At 45.8% G+C, this 17345-nt stretch overlaps 7 protein-coding genes across 7 annotated transcripts; 3 read left to right on the top strand and 4 right to left on the bottom strand.

Moving 5' to 3' along the window:
- Nucleotides 1–1356: 1356 nt before the first annotated feature.
- On the bottom strand, nt 1357–1905 carry HD556DRAFT_1353359 (uncharacterized protein; the record flags this gene model as incomplete). Its single annotated transcript, XM_041302410.1, has 3 exons — nt 1357–1574; nt 1630–1687; nt 1745–1905. The coding sequence occupies 3 exons, from the start codon at nt 1903–1905 to the stop codon at nt 1374–1376; spliced, it is 420 nt and encodes a 139-aa protein (XP_041162956.1). The 3' UTR covers nt 1357–1373.
- A 1448-nt stretch (nt 1906–3353) lies between these two features.
- Nucleotides 3354–4216, bottom strand: HD556DRAFT_1534921 (uncharacterized protein; the record flags this gene model as incomplete). Its single annotated transcript, XM_041309581.1, has 5 exons — nt 3354–3408; nt 3446–3488; nt 3726–3819; nt 3871–3944; nt 4000–4216. 5 exons carry the CDS (start codon nt 4214–4216, stop codon nt 3354–3356), a joined length of 483 nt encoding a protein of 160 aa, XP_041162955.1.
- Nucleotides 4217–7774: 3558 nt separating this feature from the next.
- Nucleotides 7775–10471, bottom strand: HD556DRAFT_1232600 (uncharacterized protein; the record flags this gene model as incomplete). Its single annotated transcript, XM_041297524.1, has 7 exons — nt 7775–8472; nt 8520–8842; nt 8891–9113; nt 9174–9550; nt 9598–9746; nt 9795–10199; nt 10259–10471. 7 exons carry the CDS (start codon nt 10469–10471, stop codon nt 7775–7777), a joined length of 2388 nt encoding a protein of 795 aa, XP_041162954.1.
- Nucleotides 10472–10511: 40 nt separating this feature from the next.
- Nucleotides 10512–10988, bottom strand: HD556DRAFT_1200545 (uncharacterized protein; the record flags this gene model as incomplete). The annotated part of the gene is made up of 2 exons (XM_041296375.1): nt 10512–10704; nt 10810–10988. Coding segments are annotated over 2 exons (372 nt in total), but the record flags the coding sequence as incomplete, so codon positions are not given.
- Nucleotides 10989–11379: 391 nt separating this feature from the next.
- HD556DRAFT_1440480 (uncharacterized protein) lies at nt 11380–11930 on the top strand (the record flags this gene model as incomplete). Its single annotated transcript, XM_041306117.1, has 3 exons — nt 11380–11407; nt 11457–11653; nt 11706–11930. The coding sequence occupies 3 exons, from the start codon at nt 11380–11382 to the stop codon at nt 11928–11930; spliced, it is 450 nt and encodes a 149-aa protein (XP_041162952.1).
- A 325-nt stretch (nt 11931–12255) lies between these two features.
- On the top strand, nt 12256–12737 carry HD556DRAFT_1440479 (uncharacterized protein; the record flags this gene model as incomplete). The annotated part of the gene is made up of 3 exons (XM_041306116.1): nt 12256–12320; nt 12371–12434; nt 12492–12737. The coding sequence occupies 3 exons, from the start codon at nt 12256–12258 to the stop codon at nt 12735–12737; spliced, it is 375 nt and encodes a 124-aa protein (XP_041162951.1).
- Nucleotides 12738–14776: 2039 nt separating this feature from the next.
- On the top strand, nt 14777–16266 carry HD556DRAFT_1232654 (uncharacterized protein; the record flags this gene model as incomplete). Its single annotated transcript, XM_041297530.1, has 4 exons — nt 14777–15161; nt 15211–15419; nt 15467–15656; nt 15713–16266. The coding sequence occupies 4 exons, from the start codon at nt 14777–14779 to the stop codon at nt 16264–16266; spliced, it is 1338 nt and encodes a 445-aa protein (XP_041162950.1).
- Nucleotides 16267–17345: the final 1079 nt, after the last annotated feature.

The raw sequence follows: 17345 nt of genomic DNA, 5'->3' as shown, positions 1-17345 counted from the left end.
CGTTGTAGATAGCTTGCGCATTGGTGCAGGCCGCAACTCTGGTGATTCATAAACGTGTGGAAAAATGTGAGCTTCCACGCATCCTTGACTTGTAATTTTCAGCCTCGACCCTCACCAACACCACCTACTCTGTCCTCCGCAGCCACTTCTATTGCTTTCAAAACCTATATATAGCGCCCACCAACCTGGTGGCTTGTTCGTGCTAGTCACACCCAACTGTTCTGCTCAGAGCGACTCTGTTACTCTGTTTGAAACATTTTATCACTTGTGCGTGCTTGATTTCTTGCGATCATCTACATCTATTCTCATAACAAAACTTTTAAACATAGCACACTTCAAATGTCTCTGAATATTCCCTTCTTAAAGTAATGCCCTCAATATCACTACTTCTCAATTGCACGCACATTCCAAATTCGAAATTCGAAATCAATCTAACATCGACAATATCTTGGCCACATACCAGCTACATCGAGAGATTCGCCTCGACCTCGCTATCACGTCCGCAGCCTGACCTCAAGCAGCAGATGCTCGACTCACGCACTATATTGTTGGTGCTGGTGCCTGCATGTCTGTTCCTGGGTGTCTCGCTTGTCGCTATTTCGAACCACGTCAACAAGCTGTTTTGTTTTGTGTCCAGTTAGCACCCTGAATTCCTTCAAATTCCCCCAACTCCACAGAGGCGCTGGGTCTTGGCTGAAGGATCACGGCCTTCATATCACAAATACAGTACTTGTATCCCCAAGTAGTGCTTCAGCAAAAATCCTAGACACGTTTATATTTATATCTGTATCCCATCTAATGAAAGTGAAAGGCAAAGCTCGTCCACAAGCATTAACCAACTTCAGCCTCCTCAAGACTCATCAAGTATGCCTCGCATCATTAAGCTACGTATGCATGAACATGCTTCGCAAACCTTGTGATCACCTTGAATGGATCATCATTTGTAAGTCAGTTGGCGTGAGTCAGGTGAGAAAATAAGGGTGGGACATTGAATGAGACGAGAAGATTAATCGAGTACGAATTGCTGAGGAACTGAAGCAGTGCGCTGTCACTCGACTTTCCTCTCGCGCGCTGCCTAAGCAAACATATGAATGATTGTCATCGCATAGAGCAAATAAGAACCGGTGGTTGGTGCAAGTGTGTGTGGGGAGCTAGTGCGAGTAGAGATATTCAGGATATTGATTTAAATATTGTCAGCACGTAGTTATGTATAGCAAATCACAATAACACGACGGGAGACTTTGTATGTCTCCTTGACATCTACTTTGGAACACCAGATAACTTCAATCAATACTTCAAGAAAGTGAGATTAAATAAAAGAAAATTCCCGTGCTCTTTGGAGAGCACCGGACAACCGTTAACTCCACCAACTATCACACACCACTGCCAGTCGATATATGCACGCGCTCCTGGAAAGCGATTGAGGTCATACCAGTTGCTACGTCAGAATTGGCCACGAGCTTGGCATGGTATTCTCGAATACCAAGGATCAGGCGCGGTCCCAACACAAACATCTGCACGACCTCAAAAATCTGAAGAAACCAAGAAATAATGTGAGCACCCAGAGAATCAGCCTATAGAAACAATCAATTGTGGTAGCGTGCATAGACAAGTGAAAGATTGACATACTGTGAGGAATGTTGGATAGAAACCAAGAATGAGATGGAAGCAAGAAACAGCAACAAAGCTACCACATCCGACCCGTCAGTGGAAAAAAGGAACAATAATGACAATGTGAGCTTACCTCGCAAAGTAAACCACATGAGTTTTCAACAACACCGTGAAACAGTCCTCGATAATCCCTCCTGCCGAATGTTGTCGCAGTTCACGGAAGTGTTTTACCACAGTCCAGACTGCGAGACATAGCACGAGGACCTCCCATACAGTGCTGAGTATCCAAGTCATAGGTATAAGAAGTAGGATATCTTCCACTTTAGCATAGTTAATCTGGCACTGATAAGTGCCAGAGAGAATGTGTTCCCCCACAGAGTTGCTCTAAATACAAATACAAAGAATACTGTGGAATTTCTTTTGCCAAAAAGTCAATTTTACGATGGCCATTAGCTGTACACTCTAAAGTCACACAAAAGTCACTCGTGGTCATGTGATGTTGGTTGTTTGTGCAAGAGCCCTATCTTATTTCCTGCCACAACATCACCATGCAATGAATGACAGAAAGATCTCACCAAAAGAAGTATATCCTCTGGAAAGAAGGAGATAAGGTTTGGCTATCTATCAGAACAATGGACGGTTCATTCCATGTTCTGTGCTTCTGAACTATCCTCTTATCATGAAGCCAAGATCCATGGTCCAAACTACACAGAGCCACCTCCTGATATAGTCAATGATGAGGAGGAGTATGAGATAGAAGCCATCCTGAGTCATAAAGTGATGGGTAAATGAAGACATTATCTCGTATCTTGAAAAGTAGAGGCAACAAATGGATTCCAGTGGAGAACCTGGCAAACTCTGAAGATATTCTGTTGCCCTGCTGATATTGAGCTATCTAGCTCTAGTGCACCTGTCAAACAGAAGAATGAACCAGAACCAGTCCTCATTCCAGCACCTTCCACTAAAACCCTGCGCTGTTGCTGCAGGAAAGATGTAAGCCATAGGCTGGTCCGCCTTTCTAGAAGTCATTGACCTCACCTCACCTTCTCCATTCTCTCAAAATACCTCTAAAAAGTCATCCTTTGACAACTCACTCTGCAGATACTGCAAGAAGATTGGACACCTCCATAAGAACTGTCCCGAGTACACATGCTGCGTATGCCACATCTTTGCGCCCTGCAGCTTGCCTTAGCCAGACACCTTGATCTCTCAGTCGAGAGTAGAACCCTGCTTGTCACTCTAGCTTCCTGCTAGTACCCAGTTGTAAAAAATACAAATTTGTCAAGGCTGAGATTCTTTATTGAGCTTATTCAAGTGGTTGCCAGAGTCAAAATATATTTCTCTCAAACTAAGCAGGTATGTAATCTATATAATGATGTTTATTGAAAGAACTGACAAAATGCAGATAAATGTGCTTTGAGGATTCACTTTTGAATGAGTTCATTGGAAGTGCATTCAACTAGTCTTAGCCAAGCAGTTAATACAACAGAATCTAAATCTGTATGTGTGGGTTCAAAACCCACTAAAGATGAAATTGTCAAGTGATTGCTAGAGTTGAAATCAGTGTCTCTTGGGCCATGCAGGTTTGAAACCTGTCAATGACATATTTTATTTTCTATAAAAATACTCATTGACATGTTATTGCCACAAATAGATTCACACAACTGCTCTCAGCCAAGCGGTTAATGCGACAGAATCTAAATCTGTCTGCGTGGGTTTGAAACCCGCCAAAGATGAAATTTTCAAGTGATCACCAGAGCTAAAATCTGTTTCTCTTGGACCGTGCAGGTTTGAAACCTGCCAATGATAAAATTCATTTTCTATGAAAACACACCTTGACATATGCTCATGGTCAGTTTGCTTTAAAGCCGCTGAGACTAGTGTTTAGCCAAGTGGTTGTCAAAACAGAATCAAAATCTGTTTCTATCGGAGTGCAACGGGTTTGAAACCAGTGAAACATTACATTTTTTTCTATAAAAAAATGCCTTGAATATTGAATCATAGACAGTATCTCAGACACTTATCTTCATCAGTCTTAGCTAGAGCTGCAACTGATCAACCTTGAGCGAGGAGAAACTGTATCACCAACGTTGATTGAAATAGACTCAGGTTACTAGATGCTGGGTCAAGGACGGTCGAGCTTGATTGGAACGACTGGAATAAGCCTGTGATGTCTCGGCTCAGGGCGAAGTTGTTCCGGAATAGCACCTACGTAAACGATATCAGGCAACCATGAGAAACATACAGCGGGCAGCAAACCAAGTTAGAGATCGCAGTATTGAATAGCACGAGCAATGTATCTTCTTGAGCAGAACGCTCAATACTATGAACACCTATCAAAGAAAGATATCAATGTGAAACGTCCACTGATGGTTTAATTCGACATACCTTCAAAATCCAAAGCAACAATAAGAGCATCTTTAGTCGGAGTTACTGACATCCAAACCCCTTCTGTCGTACGCATGGCCGATCCTGCGAATGATGTATCCACAAGATGGTTCAAGGAAAAGCTCTTCGATTGTTCGCCCATGGACGACACAACTTTGACCGGCTTGAAGAAGATGGCACCGGATAAAGTCAGTATCGCTCGACTCGAGGCGTTCATGTATCATACCTTTTTCGCCATGTATGACTGGAACAAAGACTCATACCAACCAAAAGACAGGTGATTGACAATGCGGTTAACATCTGCACCGAGGAGGGACTTCTCAAGTTCGGTTGGATATATACCATCCTTGAGGATCCAAGGATAGTAGCGCAAGGGAAAGGAAGTGCACGAGGAGACTAAAGACAACTTTGATCAGCTTGCAAGCAAACCGACCATGAGCATATTTCAAGGCGTGTTTTTATAGAAAACAAATGTTGCAACTGGCAGGTTTCAAACCTGCACGGTCCAAGAGAAACAGATTTTAACTCTGGTGATCACTTGACAATTTCATCTTTGGCAGGTTTTGAACCCCACGCAGACAGATTTAGATTCTGTTGTATTAACCGCTTGGCTGAGAGCAGTTGTGTTCAATTCCAATGAACCCATTCAGAAGTGAGTCCTCAAGGCACATTTATCTGCATTTTGTCAGTTCTTTCAACAGCATGGTCACCCTTGATTCTTGTATACTGCTCTTATTGCAAAAGACACAGACTTCTGCTGGGGCTCTTAACTTCAAGACCTGTTTACCTAAGAATCTCCTTGAAAAAGTGCTGATGACAGACCATCACAGTGGGCCAATGATGTTTGTGATGTCTTGGGATTAACAACCGGGTCACGAGTGACAACTGACAATGGAAGGATCGCATATGGTTGAGCTCAAGGGTGATGTTAGAAATTAATGTTAGAACTGACAAAATGCAGGATAAATGTACCTTGAGGATTCACTTCTGAATGGATTCAATGGGAGTGCATCTAACTGGTCTTAGCCAAGCAGTTAATACGACAGAATCCAAATCTGTCTGTGACAGGTTCAAAATCTGTCAAAGATGAAAATGCAAGTGATCATCAGAGTCAAAATCTGTTTCTCTTGGACTGCGCAGGTTTGAAACCTGCCAATGATGACATTTTTATTTTATGAAATCACATCCTGTCCCATACCAAGCACTGCATTTCTGTGCGCGCCCTACATTACATGTCCATCTGTTGTCCAATCCAACACACTGCTGGTATATTTTCATTATTTTATTTTTATGTCGTGCTGAAGGATACTCCCAGCTACAGACCACAATGTATAGATGCAACAGAAGCATTCTCGCTACATTCTGCTGCAAAACTAGTACAAAGCAGTCACACCTGGGTTGCATTGAAAAAGATAAAACTGACACGAATGACATCACTTTGATGAATACTCCAAAATGTCTAACTGTCCCTATTTGCTTGCACTTGGAACTTGGGTCTCTGAGAATCTATACACTGCAAAATATTTTGCAAGCAGGTTTTGAACCTGCATGGTTTGAAAGAAACAGATTTTGACTCTGTTGCAACATCTACTTGGCTAGGACCAGTGATATGAAGCTCTCAGGAAAGTACACATGGGTCGATGTCAAGGTGTGTTCTAACAGGGGAAAAAAAAAAAACATATATAAATCATGAGGAAATGTCAAGGTGCGATTTCATGGAATAAAAATGTTATCATTGGCAGGTTTTAAACCCGCACATTCCAAGAGAAACAGATTTTGACTCTGGCGATCACTTGATAATTTGATCTTTGGTAGGTTTTGAACCCACACAGACAGATTTAGATTCTGTCGTATCGACTGCTTGGCTAAGACCAGTGAGATGCACTTCTAATGAACTCATTCAGAAGTGAATACTCAAGACACGTTCATCTGCATTTTGTCAGTTCTTTCAATAGGCATGGTCACTGTTGATTCTTTTATCCTTGACGCAAAGTTCAATATATGACCAAAGTCTTGATGCAAACTCGGAATGATGAGTACAAGAGCAATTTAATTCTCTCCAAAGGTCTTGACTTTGTTGAAGAAGAAGAGCAGATTACACATCAAACTTTCAAGTTTGATCCTAATGACCTGGGGAATGAGGAAGAATACACATCTGTCAAGGCTGAGATTCAAGGCAAAGATTCAAAAGAGCCATCTGGCCACTATTCGCTTATGTATAAGGTTGAGGTGCACTGTATTTGAGACCTGCTCTTCTCTTGCTTTTTGAAAGTGTTGTATTGCAGTCTGTTTTCAATTCATCTGTTCAGCCGAGGGAAAACATTGCGAGTGACTGAACCAGACACTTAGTCAAGCCTGGTTAGGCGCGTGATGATGTGCGGAGCACAGTTAAGCAGAAGTGCTACTATGCATTGGCATGCACTAAGCAGATGTGAGGCGCGCATGCAGGTGGTTGGAGCATAGCGACTCTAGATGAGTTGAAGGGGGACCTAATAGGGGCTAAAAAGCACGTACCACAAAGGACTACTTTGAAGGTAAACCTATAGGGAGAGGTATGGAAGCAATGTAGTAGTAGTCCCAAGTATAGTCAACTTATACTGTCTAGTGCGCAGGAAAGTGCGGGTTCAGGTTTGCACAGGAGTTAATTGTTGGACAAATGATGAACAAGGATAGGGAAACTGATAGTGCTCTATACTCCTCGATGCATATATAAAAATTGGCTCATTCCTGCCCAGCGCGGTTCTGAGCATCACAGCAAGATGATGGTGGTTAATTTGTCAAGAGAGAAAAACATACATGAACTATGTAAGTAATGTTAAGCGCTAAAGCAAACTGAGAAGCGAAGCGAGTGCGTGATAATATGTAATATAAGGGTCCATGACATAGCATTATGGAATGTGTGCGTATAGCACCAGCAATGCTGTCAGAATTCACAGAAATAGAATAGAAATATGCACCGATGAACTGAATGGACAAAGGACAAGCATGACTCTGTTATGACAGTCACATGGCTAAACCCAACTTTGATCAGCTTGCAAGCAAAGCGACCATGAGCAAATTTCAAGGTGTGTTTTCATGGAAAAAAAATGAATTTTATCATTGGCAGGTTTCAATCCTGCAGAGTCCAAGAGAAACAGATTTTGACTCTGGCGATCACTTGACAATTTAATCTTTAGCAGGTTTTGAACCCACACGGACAGATTTGGATTCTGTTGTATTAACTGCTCGGCTAAGACTAGTTGAATGCACTTCCAATGAACTCATTCAAAAGTGGATCCTCAAGGCACAATCTCAGCCTTGATATATTTGTATTTTTCCTCATTCCCTAGGTCATTAGGATGAAACTTGCAAGTTTGATGCACCTGTGGTTCCCACGTACCTGATCTAATAAGATATGACAGCTGCGTGTGCTGGCGGGTCTAAAACGACGTGTTTCTAATTATCCCCAGCCAAATGAATAAAGGCTGGATACTGAGGGGCCTTCAGTGGTGCAAAGAGAGTACTGGTGGTGTTCCAGCAGTGTCGGCACCTATCTCCGTACCCCGCGTGCTAATATTAGCTCATTTAGAATGCCGCCGGCTGTCGGATGTAATGGGCGAGGCCACGTCAGCACCAATCATTCGTGCTCGCTGTTGCCGACAGCGAGCTCGTGTATTTCGCGTGGATGTGCACAGATTGGAGGCGGACTTTTTTGCATAGGTAGTATTACATGTATATAATGATGTACTACGTCGTTCTACAGCCAAAATGCAATCCCTATGATGAGCTCAAACATTCAAACATCTAAGGTCACCTGTAGAATACTCTCGAGAACGCGAGCATGCTCCTCACCATCCACGTCAGCATTCTCATCGTCCTCAAGGTCCTCCAGTGCATCATCCTCGCCTTCAGGCACCATGCTAAGCCCATCAGCAACCAGCTGCGCAGGAATACAGACTATAGGGGAGCTTGCGCTGGCTCCCGGTCCTCGTTCAACACTCTCACCCGGCGTGATGGATCCTGTAAAGCCCTCCAGCATACTGATATCATGCAGGCGCTGATAGTGGTGTCCAGCGAACCGCGCGCGAATCTTGCGGTGCAAGGAAACTTGATGAGCAAGCCCGGGGTGCAAAGTTTGCAGCTGCTTCTCGCACTCTGTCAGGTACCGGCTCTCGTCGTGTAGGTAAGTGGCTAGACGTCTGATTTCGATGTCGAGACGCTGTATTTCCTCACGGGCACGGCGCGTCTTGAAATATGTATCCATGGTCAGGCGTCCGGTGGGTGTTGCCCAAGGACGTTGTGATATGTCTTGACGTGCGTCACGGAGGAGATCGAAGTCGGAAAGAAAGGCGTATTCAACGACTTCCTCCCATGAAAGGGAGGCACGCGGGGGGCGTAGTGCTCGAGCAGCAGTGTTGTACCTGTCTAGTGCCGTCCGAATGGCCGCTGACCGTACTTGCAGCGCCTTGCCAATGTGTTTGCGCAGTTTGTAGCCTGACAATGCCATCAATATTGAGTAAGACACAAGCATCAAAACTCACCCGTCCCCGCTTGATTCATCTTCGAAAGTTCAAAAATTCGAGCAACAACCAGACCCTCCAGATGGTCCAGCACACGCTGAAACTTTCGGTTTGCCACTAGACGACCCACATCTTTCCACTCCTGGTCTTCCTGTTCCCATCTACGAGTCACGCCGAGCTTCGTTTCAAGTTCCTGGACAGCCTTGAGGTCCTTCTCGTAGTTTTCCATGGCATGCCTACGTGTCGTCTCGATCCTGTTCGTTGACGCGATATCATGGGGTCCGAACTCTACAGTGCTTGGCGTAGTGACGGTCCAAGCTGCAGTAGCAGCATCGAGGTCCTTCCTAAAAATTTGTTAGTAGTCAGCGAGCAGACAAAAGACCCTTACTCACTTGCTACCTGATAGATTCAAGAGTTTTTGCCAGTATTCCATCTGGATGGTCTCGTGGTTCGGTTCATGACTCAACGATGTGAGATAGGCTCGTTCCTCGGCCAACCAGGTGTCAAAGACACTCTTGTCCTCGAGGCCAAGCTCATGCATGAGCTTGGGCAGGGAGTTGGTGCCGTCAGAGATGATGCGGAGCGCCTGCTTGTAGTTGTTATATAAGAATGTACCTGGATACGAAAAAATCACATGTTATTCTGAGCACGCTGGTGATCGATTAAAAGACTTACTAAGATTTGCATAGATCTCATAATCATCGTTATGTTCAAAGTAATGGGCGATAGCTTGACGCCGGTGAAACACGCTCGCGTATCGCACAGGGGAGGCAAGTGCATTCGACTTCGAAAATGTCCGTTCGCAGCCCTCGAGGTCTTCCAGCCCAAGGCCATCCACATATGTGGCGAGATGGTCAAGCTGACAGAGACGTTGGTGGGCGTGTCCATGGAATGCCCCAACAAGTGAGGTATGATTGAGTTCCCGTGCGCGCTGACCTAGTGAACTACGGCTGAGTGTAGTCTTAAAGCGACAGCCGATGTCATAACCTCCTCCAAGGTTGCTGCCGAATGTATCGAGAAGTTTTGAGACGACGGCTAGAGGGTACTTTGCTCTGAAAAATGGGTCAGCAAGCAAGCAAACAGGGGATTAATGACTTACTGTTCTCCACTTTGGACCATGTCGGCTATCACGAGCGAGAAACCATGCCTGCAGATAGACATAAATATACCTGACTCGTCGAAAACACCCCACATCTTCTTCGTCTTTTCATCTCGCATATTTTTCCAGCGTCCTGCGCAAGGATTGTCCTGCAGTCAAATTAGCACAGTGTGAAGCTAAGAATGAAGAAAATAAACCTTGTCGTCATCAAGGGATAACATATCGGCAGGCGAGTCTCTTGCAAACTGTTCGATGTACTCGTTTAACAAATAACGGTCGCCACCGACAACTTGCGTGGTGGGTAACTCTGATGAGCGTTGGGCCAAGGGAGAATTGTCGTCAGAGTCCAAATCATCCTGCGTCGACTTTTTCAAGACTCGCTTAAGTGAGTCATTGCCGTCCATTGCATAGAGTAAGCTGAATTTCATGGGGACTTCACCTTGCAGTTTGTATGTACATGCTGGACAAGCATGCTTTAAGCGCCAGTGAGGGTCTCCACGGCGAAGTGCCTCGTCGACTAGCATATTGACACTGGTGAGAATCTGTAGGTAAACGTCCAGCGCAATCGAGAATTGGCGAGATAGATAAGCGTAAAATTGAACCTGTTCAATGTTTTAAATCATTGCGTGTTTGGGTGTTGACATAGACATTAGGTACGCACCCCTTGCAAGTCACACAATGTCTTTACGTAAGCTTGAATAGAGAAATGAGGATTTCGTTGATGTGCGGTGTGATAGAGTTCGAGGGCCTGTACTGTTAAGCCAGTAGTTGGACTTATGGGTGAGGAGGGAATGATGCCTTGTCGTACAAGGGCTGATGCAATAAACGAGTCCGTCGATAGTATGGTGAGAGGAACTTTCTCAGCGCCTATCATATAGTATGTCAGCACAGTGCATGTTTATGACGTACATCGTACAAAATACATCCACCACCTTGATCTGGATGGAACCCTCCGCTGTGTTCTCCCGGGCCTGAGAAGTGTTCTTATGGTGCGCAAAAAACCCGCAGTCGCCGCTGGCAGCATTGCTAATTGAGAGATGCCAATCGAGGTAGGCCTTTGTCAAGGCTGGCATCTGTCTATCGAATGCCTCGGTGCGCCGCCGTGTCCTATCACGCCTCGTCCTGTAGTCTGGCCTGCGAGACTTTGTATTGGCATTTCTGGGGATCATCTCAGTAAGTACTACGAGTTGTGTGATATATTATGGTACTCACATGTTGTAGAAATCCCCTAGTAGCTCTCTGGTAAGCTCGTGGAACTCTCCTCCCGCATGACTGATGTCCACTGGCTCAGATCCATCGAGGACGTTCATACCGGGGTCATCGTGAGTCTCGAAATCGAAGTCGTCCTGTTCTCGAAGCGCCTCAAGTGCGCGTTTCTCATCTGCTGTCAGTGCTAGGTAATTTTATTTGGTCAGGTTTCATACTATCACTTGGAAATTATAAGCTCACCTTCTGCGCGAGCTCGTTTGCGGATATTCGTACCAGCTGCCCGCTCAGCAATCTTACTTGGCCCTAGGACCTCTCGTGTTGGATGCAGCACACGGTCCCGATGAGACACAACGTGGCGGATCCTTGAGCTGGTAAGTCCCGTCTTGTTGCGTGGTCGTTTGTTGGGGCGTCCTAATGCCATTGACAAATATGATATAGATTTACCTTTGCGCGATCAACGACCACTCACCTGCACGGCGCACGTCAGATGCACGTGACTAACTTATCTTTCAGCGCTGTTGCCCACTGCCAGTGATCTACGACATATACCATCAGCGTGATTCTGTGAGGATCATGAATCAGAGTATTGCTACACCACCAGGTACGTTACATTATTCCTCCACTCACATTCTGGTAACTGATCAATGTAGCTTCTGAACCTTCATCTCAGAATCGCAGGCACGCCGCGGGGACCGTCACTCGCACATGGACAAGACGTACTGTGCAGACTCGTTCCCACCGAACCGTCACCCGCACAAAGACGACGGTCGATGCCACAGAGACCAAAACTGTCAGTGAGAAGACCCGCAAAGTCGACTCTGACATCACGCAGGCAATAACTGGCCCAGTAAGTGTCCCAGCCAGTAGTGCGCGCAGTTTTATCTGACATGCCACGTTAGTCGAACATTCCCGCTGTCTTGAACACTGACATTACAATACCGAGTCTCACCCAAGATTTTCCGCGGGATAACTCTCCCTCCCCAACCGACTCGACATTCACACAAACACCTCCTACCACTCCAAGTTCATCAAGTTCATCGATTTCATCAGCGCGATCGAGTGATGTGCTATGGGATCAGCTTGAGGATTTATCAGAATATATGAATGCTGTTAGTTTAGGTTGAGATCGAGTGTCGCCTGCGGGACTTTTGAGGATGTAGAACATTATCTATGGATGCTACGAAATAATGATAACACCCTAACTTCGCATTATCAGTGTGATTGACTCTTGAGCGCTGCAGAACCATGTCTGACATTTGCACGATAATTTGATGTATTGAATACCAATAATTCTAAGGCTACATAGAACAGAGTTTGTGTCCCGAAGTGTGGCTGAATGTTGCTTCAGTTTATTGGTGTATTTTCAAATCTTGCTCTACGAGAAATTGACTCGGCTTCAGCTCATCTCTCTGCAACAACTGCAACCACCATAAAACCATGCGTCCCACCATGTATAAAACTGCAGAGGAGCGTCATGAGGCTCGACTAAAATCAAAGAAGGATAGCTATGCGCGGTAGGTATCAGCCTTTCTTATCACTTCAGCATGTAACGCACCTTTAGTAGTCACCGACTTCAAGAACAAGTGAAGTCCTGCACACGATGGCGACGTCGTCGAGGGGCAGCTGCGGTGAGTACTCATCTGAATTTGACTTATGTGCATGTTGCCAATAATATCTGCACTTAGGGTACTCAAGAACTGCTTCAGCGTCTCGATAGCTTATGGTTAACGTTAGGTTACCGCGATCGGACTCTCCAACACAAATTCCTGGAGTCACATGGGATGTCGATCGTATCCGAGGTAGACCGAGAGGGTTGGGATTCAGTCAAGCCAGGATGTGAGGCAGGGCTCGCAGAGGTAAAGGACGTGGTGAAGCAGGCATATGATTTGCACACTGAGGCCCGTGATATTGATGGGCCTCTCACAGATTAATTGCGGGATGGAATAGCATCTGTTGTAGATGCGGTAGACGTGCACGTTCGTGCATGGGAGGAGTTGTTGTCAATGATGGAACACGGAGTCGATACATACTTTGATGCGCTTCGCTATGGTTCATTGGTCTGGCAAAGTACCGCATAATGCGCGTTCAGTATGCAATATCATTGTTTTCAAGTAAAGAACACTAAATTTTCGACCGCGAGCAATGACATATCAGCCTCTCCTACCCACATGCAAGCCGCTCCCTCTCCTACCCACATGCAAACCGCTCCCGCTCACCATATCAGTCAGAAGCTAAAGACATACTTTGGATCTTCCTCCCTCACTTCCTGCACCAGACTTGCCCCCACCAAGCTGCGGTATCGGTTTAGTCACGGCCATACGATCCTGCTGGCGAATCAAGTACAGAAGGCCAAGTGCATGGTATTGAGTGATGTAGCTCGTTGAAGGGATAGGTTGGTGACTGCTGTTCGAATTTCCAGACAAGCCAAAATTAAGGTAACCACTGCCGGATGATCCGGGGAAGAAGGATGATGAAGACTTTGAGCTGACACCTGGACGACATGGATGGTGGATGACCTGGACATTTGGTCTTGTGTAGTATGTAAGTCACGTGGGTCCAGGCCCTGCAGAAGCCATGCACATTGCGGAAGCAAAATGGACTGCGGAAGCAAAATGGACCCAAGTTGAGCTAAAAATAACGATCATTGTGTGTCGTTGTAGACGTCGCCGAAGAGCCTGAACTTTGTTCCGCGTCAACCTCAAAGCAAACTGCATCCCAACTTCCTGCATCCCAACTTCCTGCACTACCTCTCGCACTTAAGCGTGAACCACCTCATTCTTCCATTGTTCGGCTCATCACTCCAAATCAGTTCTCATTATACTCCACAATATTACAGCCGGCTAGCTCAATTGACAGCAACACAACTCGCTATCGTGTCCATCCTCAATCAGCCCCAGGCTGATGAAATGTATGGGATTCAGATACCTGATGTGTACGAACGCGTGAGACAGGTAATCAAGACCACCGAGGAAGAATTCAGGTAAATGGATCGCGTTCATCATCGTAATGGTCCATGGTTTATTTTGTTGCGGCCAGCACCGACATAGAGTGGCTTCTTGAAGAAATATACATATTCAGCCCACTCGATGATGATCGCATGCGCTCACGCCTCGTGCATCAGTTTAGTTTCACCATTTGTACAAATCAGTGAGTCTCACTTGAAGCAACGGAGCTCTCCTTGTTCGTCCTTGCAATATACTAATGTGCGCCGCAACTAGAACACAATTATCTTATGGTCATGCGACCCTTCTCATTGCCTCACTGGAAGCCGCCTCCTCAGGGGATTTGAACTTGCACGTGATGCTGGCAGATGCAAGACATTACTACGGTGAATTTTTTTTTCCATGATTTGGCAAATATCTTGACGTGTTCTTTGGTTGACAAACAGCGCGTCGTGATTTTTTGCACGGTGCAGTTTTTTGGCCAGCGTGGCTGGTACAAATGCTCACATCCATGGATGGCTTCATCTTCCCTGATCCATTGTGTGGTGACACTGGCTTTGGCTTTTTAGGTGAGTCTCTTACAATGGTAAAATGTGCGCTGTGTAATAAAGTCATCGCTAGATCTCAATATCAGCAAGGATCTTGGAACGACAGGCCCAGTCCCTCCTGCACACGACATTCACCACTCCTCTCAGCCTCCGTTCCAATATTCCGAACCTTTTCGACAATTTGACCCTGGTCGCCCTGATCTCAGTTTCACTGCGTCACTGAACTGGGATGATCCCTCACTGTACTTCGGACTCCCACCTCTCAGCGCTCTGCTCAATGAATCTCACGGCGTGTCAATTCCTCCTGTATCGAGTGATGTCCGGGCCACACTCACTTCAAGCAACACGGCCCCAGTTGAGGACAACACGCTCGAAAACTCAACAGAACTGGTCGGTAGTCTGACTCACAATACTGACGCGCATTCGACAATCGACGATACACAAGTAGATGGCCAGCAGCCCATTGAAGGCTCGCGTACGATGATTGCTCAACACAGCTCAGCTGCTCCACGCGTAGATTTGGCTGAAGCCAACAACTCTTCCTGGGCAGCACGGAATCCCGACAGGCCTGTTCTCGCATCGCGGGAACCCCTTACCACAGCGCAAAAAGCTCGTGCCAAGGCACAACGAGCATCACGCAAGATTACCTCCCAGCAACGCAAAGAGGCTGAAGATATGTTGAACAGCGCAATTCAACAAATGCTTGCCGAAGAAGCGCAGAAGGTGAACGACATCGCACTTGAGCATGGCGTGACTGTCGAGAAGGTCAAGAAGTTGATGGGAGGGATCAAAAATTACAAGAGCAGCCGCAGCGCACAACTTGAAAATGCCCTCATGCACGTGAAGGCAGAGCAAGTCAACAAAGGTGAATTTCTGTGCGTCATTCTCAACTGATTTATCTATTGTGTCTACAGATCTCCCGCGTGGTGCGAAATTTGGAGCTAAGGATCTCTGGATGTTGGTGAAGGAGGATACCGCCATGCAGAACTTGACAGAAGGAGAGAAGCAACAATATATCGACAACTTAATCGAACACCGCGCTATGCAGAACATGAGTGTTCGTGCGACGAACGCCTCCGCTGCACGTGATGTCCAGTCAACCCTTGATAATGTTTTTAAGATGGTAAGTTGCTTGATTTCACCAAGTCCTCACAACTAATGAACTCGTAGCTTGATAGTCTAGCAGTCCGGACCGGAATCTATGCCTGCGTGTTTGCCTCACGTGGACATGTATACGATACAGCTCAGGCAACGTGGTTCGGGACAGACAATGTGATGGATTTCTGGGAGGACGTCCTGCAAATGGAGGCAGACGAGATCGCAAGAAAACTGGAACAGTGGGCGTGCATGGCAGGTCGAAGTGTGTTTCACTTCACATTTTCACTTGCATATCTGCTGACTCTTACATTATCCTAGGCCTCGACGAACGTGAAACGGTGCAAAACATGCAACGTGTATGCACACGGCTCCTCAATTCAGGCCTAAGTACGTGTTTCGTTTCTCGCACTCACTTGATACTAACTAATTTTTTGTCAGAGACTGTAGCTAAGAGACGTGACATCCGCATCAACTATGCAAGCTTCGATACTGCTATCAAAGAGAAGCTCGGCATAGACCTGAGGGGCTGGCCTGAAGGCATTCCATTCCAATCCCCCACCAGCTTGAACGATCTCAACTCCCTCCTCAAGGTCCGTTGTGCACTGAAGGATGGCTCATGCCACTGGTTCCGCATGAGTCCCCGGCAACGCGAGGAGTATAATGCTCTGCTTGACGCACGCCGCAAGAAAGGAGAGGTGGTTACCAAGCCACGCAAGAAGCGCTCTGATGCAGGGGTACCTCGCAAACGAAAGGGCAAGGAAAATTCGCACCAGAGAAAGAGGGCACGAGCACCAGGGTCATCAATGCAGGCTCCAAAGAGTGCTGAGTTTGTTTGCACATCCGAGGAGGAGAGCAGCGAGGACGAAGCTTGACTTAGTAGTAGGGTGTTGACTTTGTAAGGTTTGGACCTCAAGAACCCTGTTATTCTACCTACGAAGCATTGCAATTACAGTACTCTACGTATATCTATATATCAGTGAAAGTCCGCCTCCAATCTGTGCACATCCACGCGAAATACACGAGCTCGCTGTCGGCAACAGCGAGCACGAATGATTGGTGCTGACGTGGCCTCGCCCATTACATCCGACAGCCGGCGGCATTCTAAATGAGCTAATATTAGCACGCGGGGTACGGAGATAGGTGCCGACACTGCTGGAACACCACCAGTACTCTCTTTGCACCACTGAAGGCCCCTCAGTATCCAGCCTTTATTCATTTGGCTGGGGATAATTAGAAACACGTCGTTTTAGACCCGCCAGCACACGCAGCTGTCATATCTTATTAGATCAGGTACGTGGGAACCACAGGTGGTTTGATGTGTAATCTGCTCTTCTTCTTCTTCAACAGAGTCAAGACCTTTAGAAAGAATTAAATTGTTCTTATGCTTATCCTTCCGAGTTTGCATCGAGATTTTGGTCATATATTGAACTCTGTGTCAAAAATACTCGCATTCACCTAGCAAAAAAGGATGCATGAAACCAACAGCGATGTCAATCAAGCTTGAGATCATCAGTGTTTGCTTGCTATACATTTGTGTGGAAATGTGAAGGTGTGATTTCATTATTCATACAATAAAAATAAAAATGTTATTGTCAAGGTGTGTTTTTATAGAAAATAAAATTCATCATCAGCAGGTTTCAAACCTGCACATTCCAAGAGAAACAGATTTTGACTCTGGCAATCACTTGATAATTCGATCTTTAGCAGGTTTTGAACCCACACAGACAGATTTAGACTCTGTTGTATCGACTGCTTGGCTAAGACCAGTGAGATGCAGTTCCAATAAGCTCATTCTTTACAACTGGGTCATGAGTGACAACCGACAATGGAAGGATCACATATGATTGGACTTAAGGGGGATGTTGGAAATTAATATTAGAACTGACAAAATGCAGATAAATGTACCTTGAGTATTCACTTCTGAATGGGCACATTTGGAGTGCATCTCACT

The sequence above is a fragment of the Suillus plorans genome (genome assembly GCF_016647745.1).
Source record: "Suillus plorans strain S12 chromosome Unknown HD556scaffold_14, whole genome shotgun sequence".
In the NCBI taxonomy this organism is placed as follows: domain Eukaryota; kingdom Fungi; phylum Basidiomycota; class Agaricomycetes; order Boletales; family Suillaceae; genus Suillus; species Suillus plorans.
The sequence above is the reverse complement of the archived record's forward strand: the minus strand, read 5'-3'. Positions and strand labels throughout refer to the sequence as shown.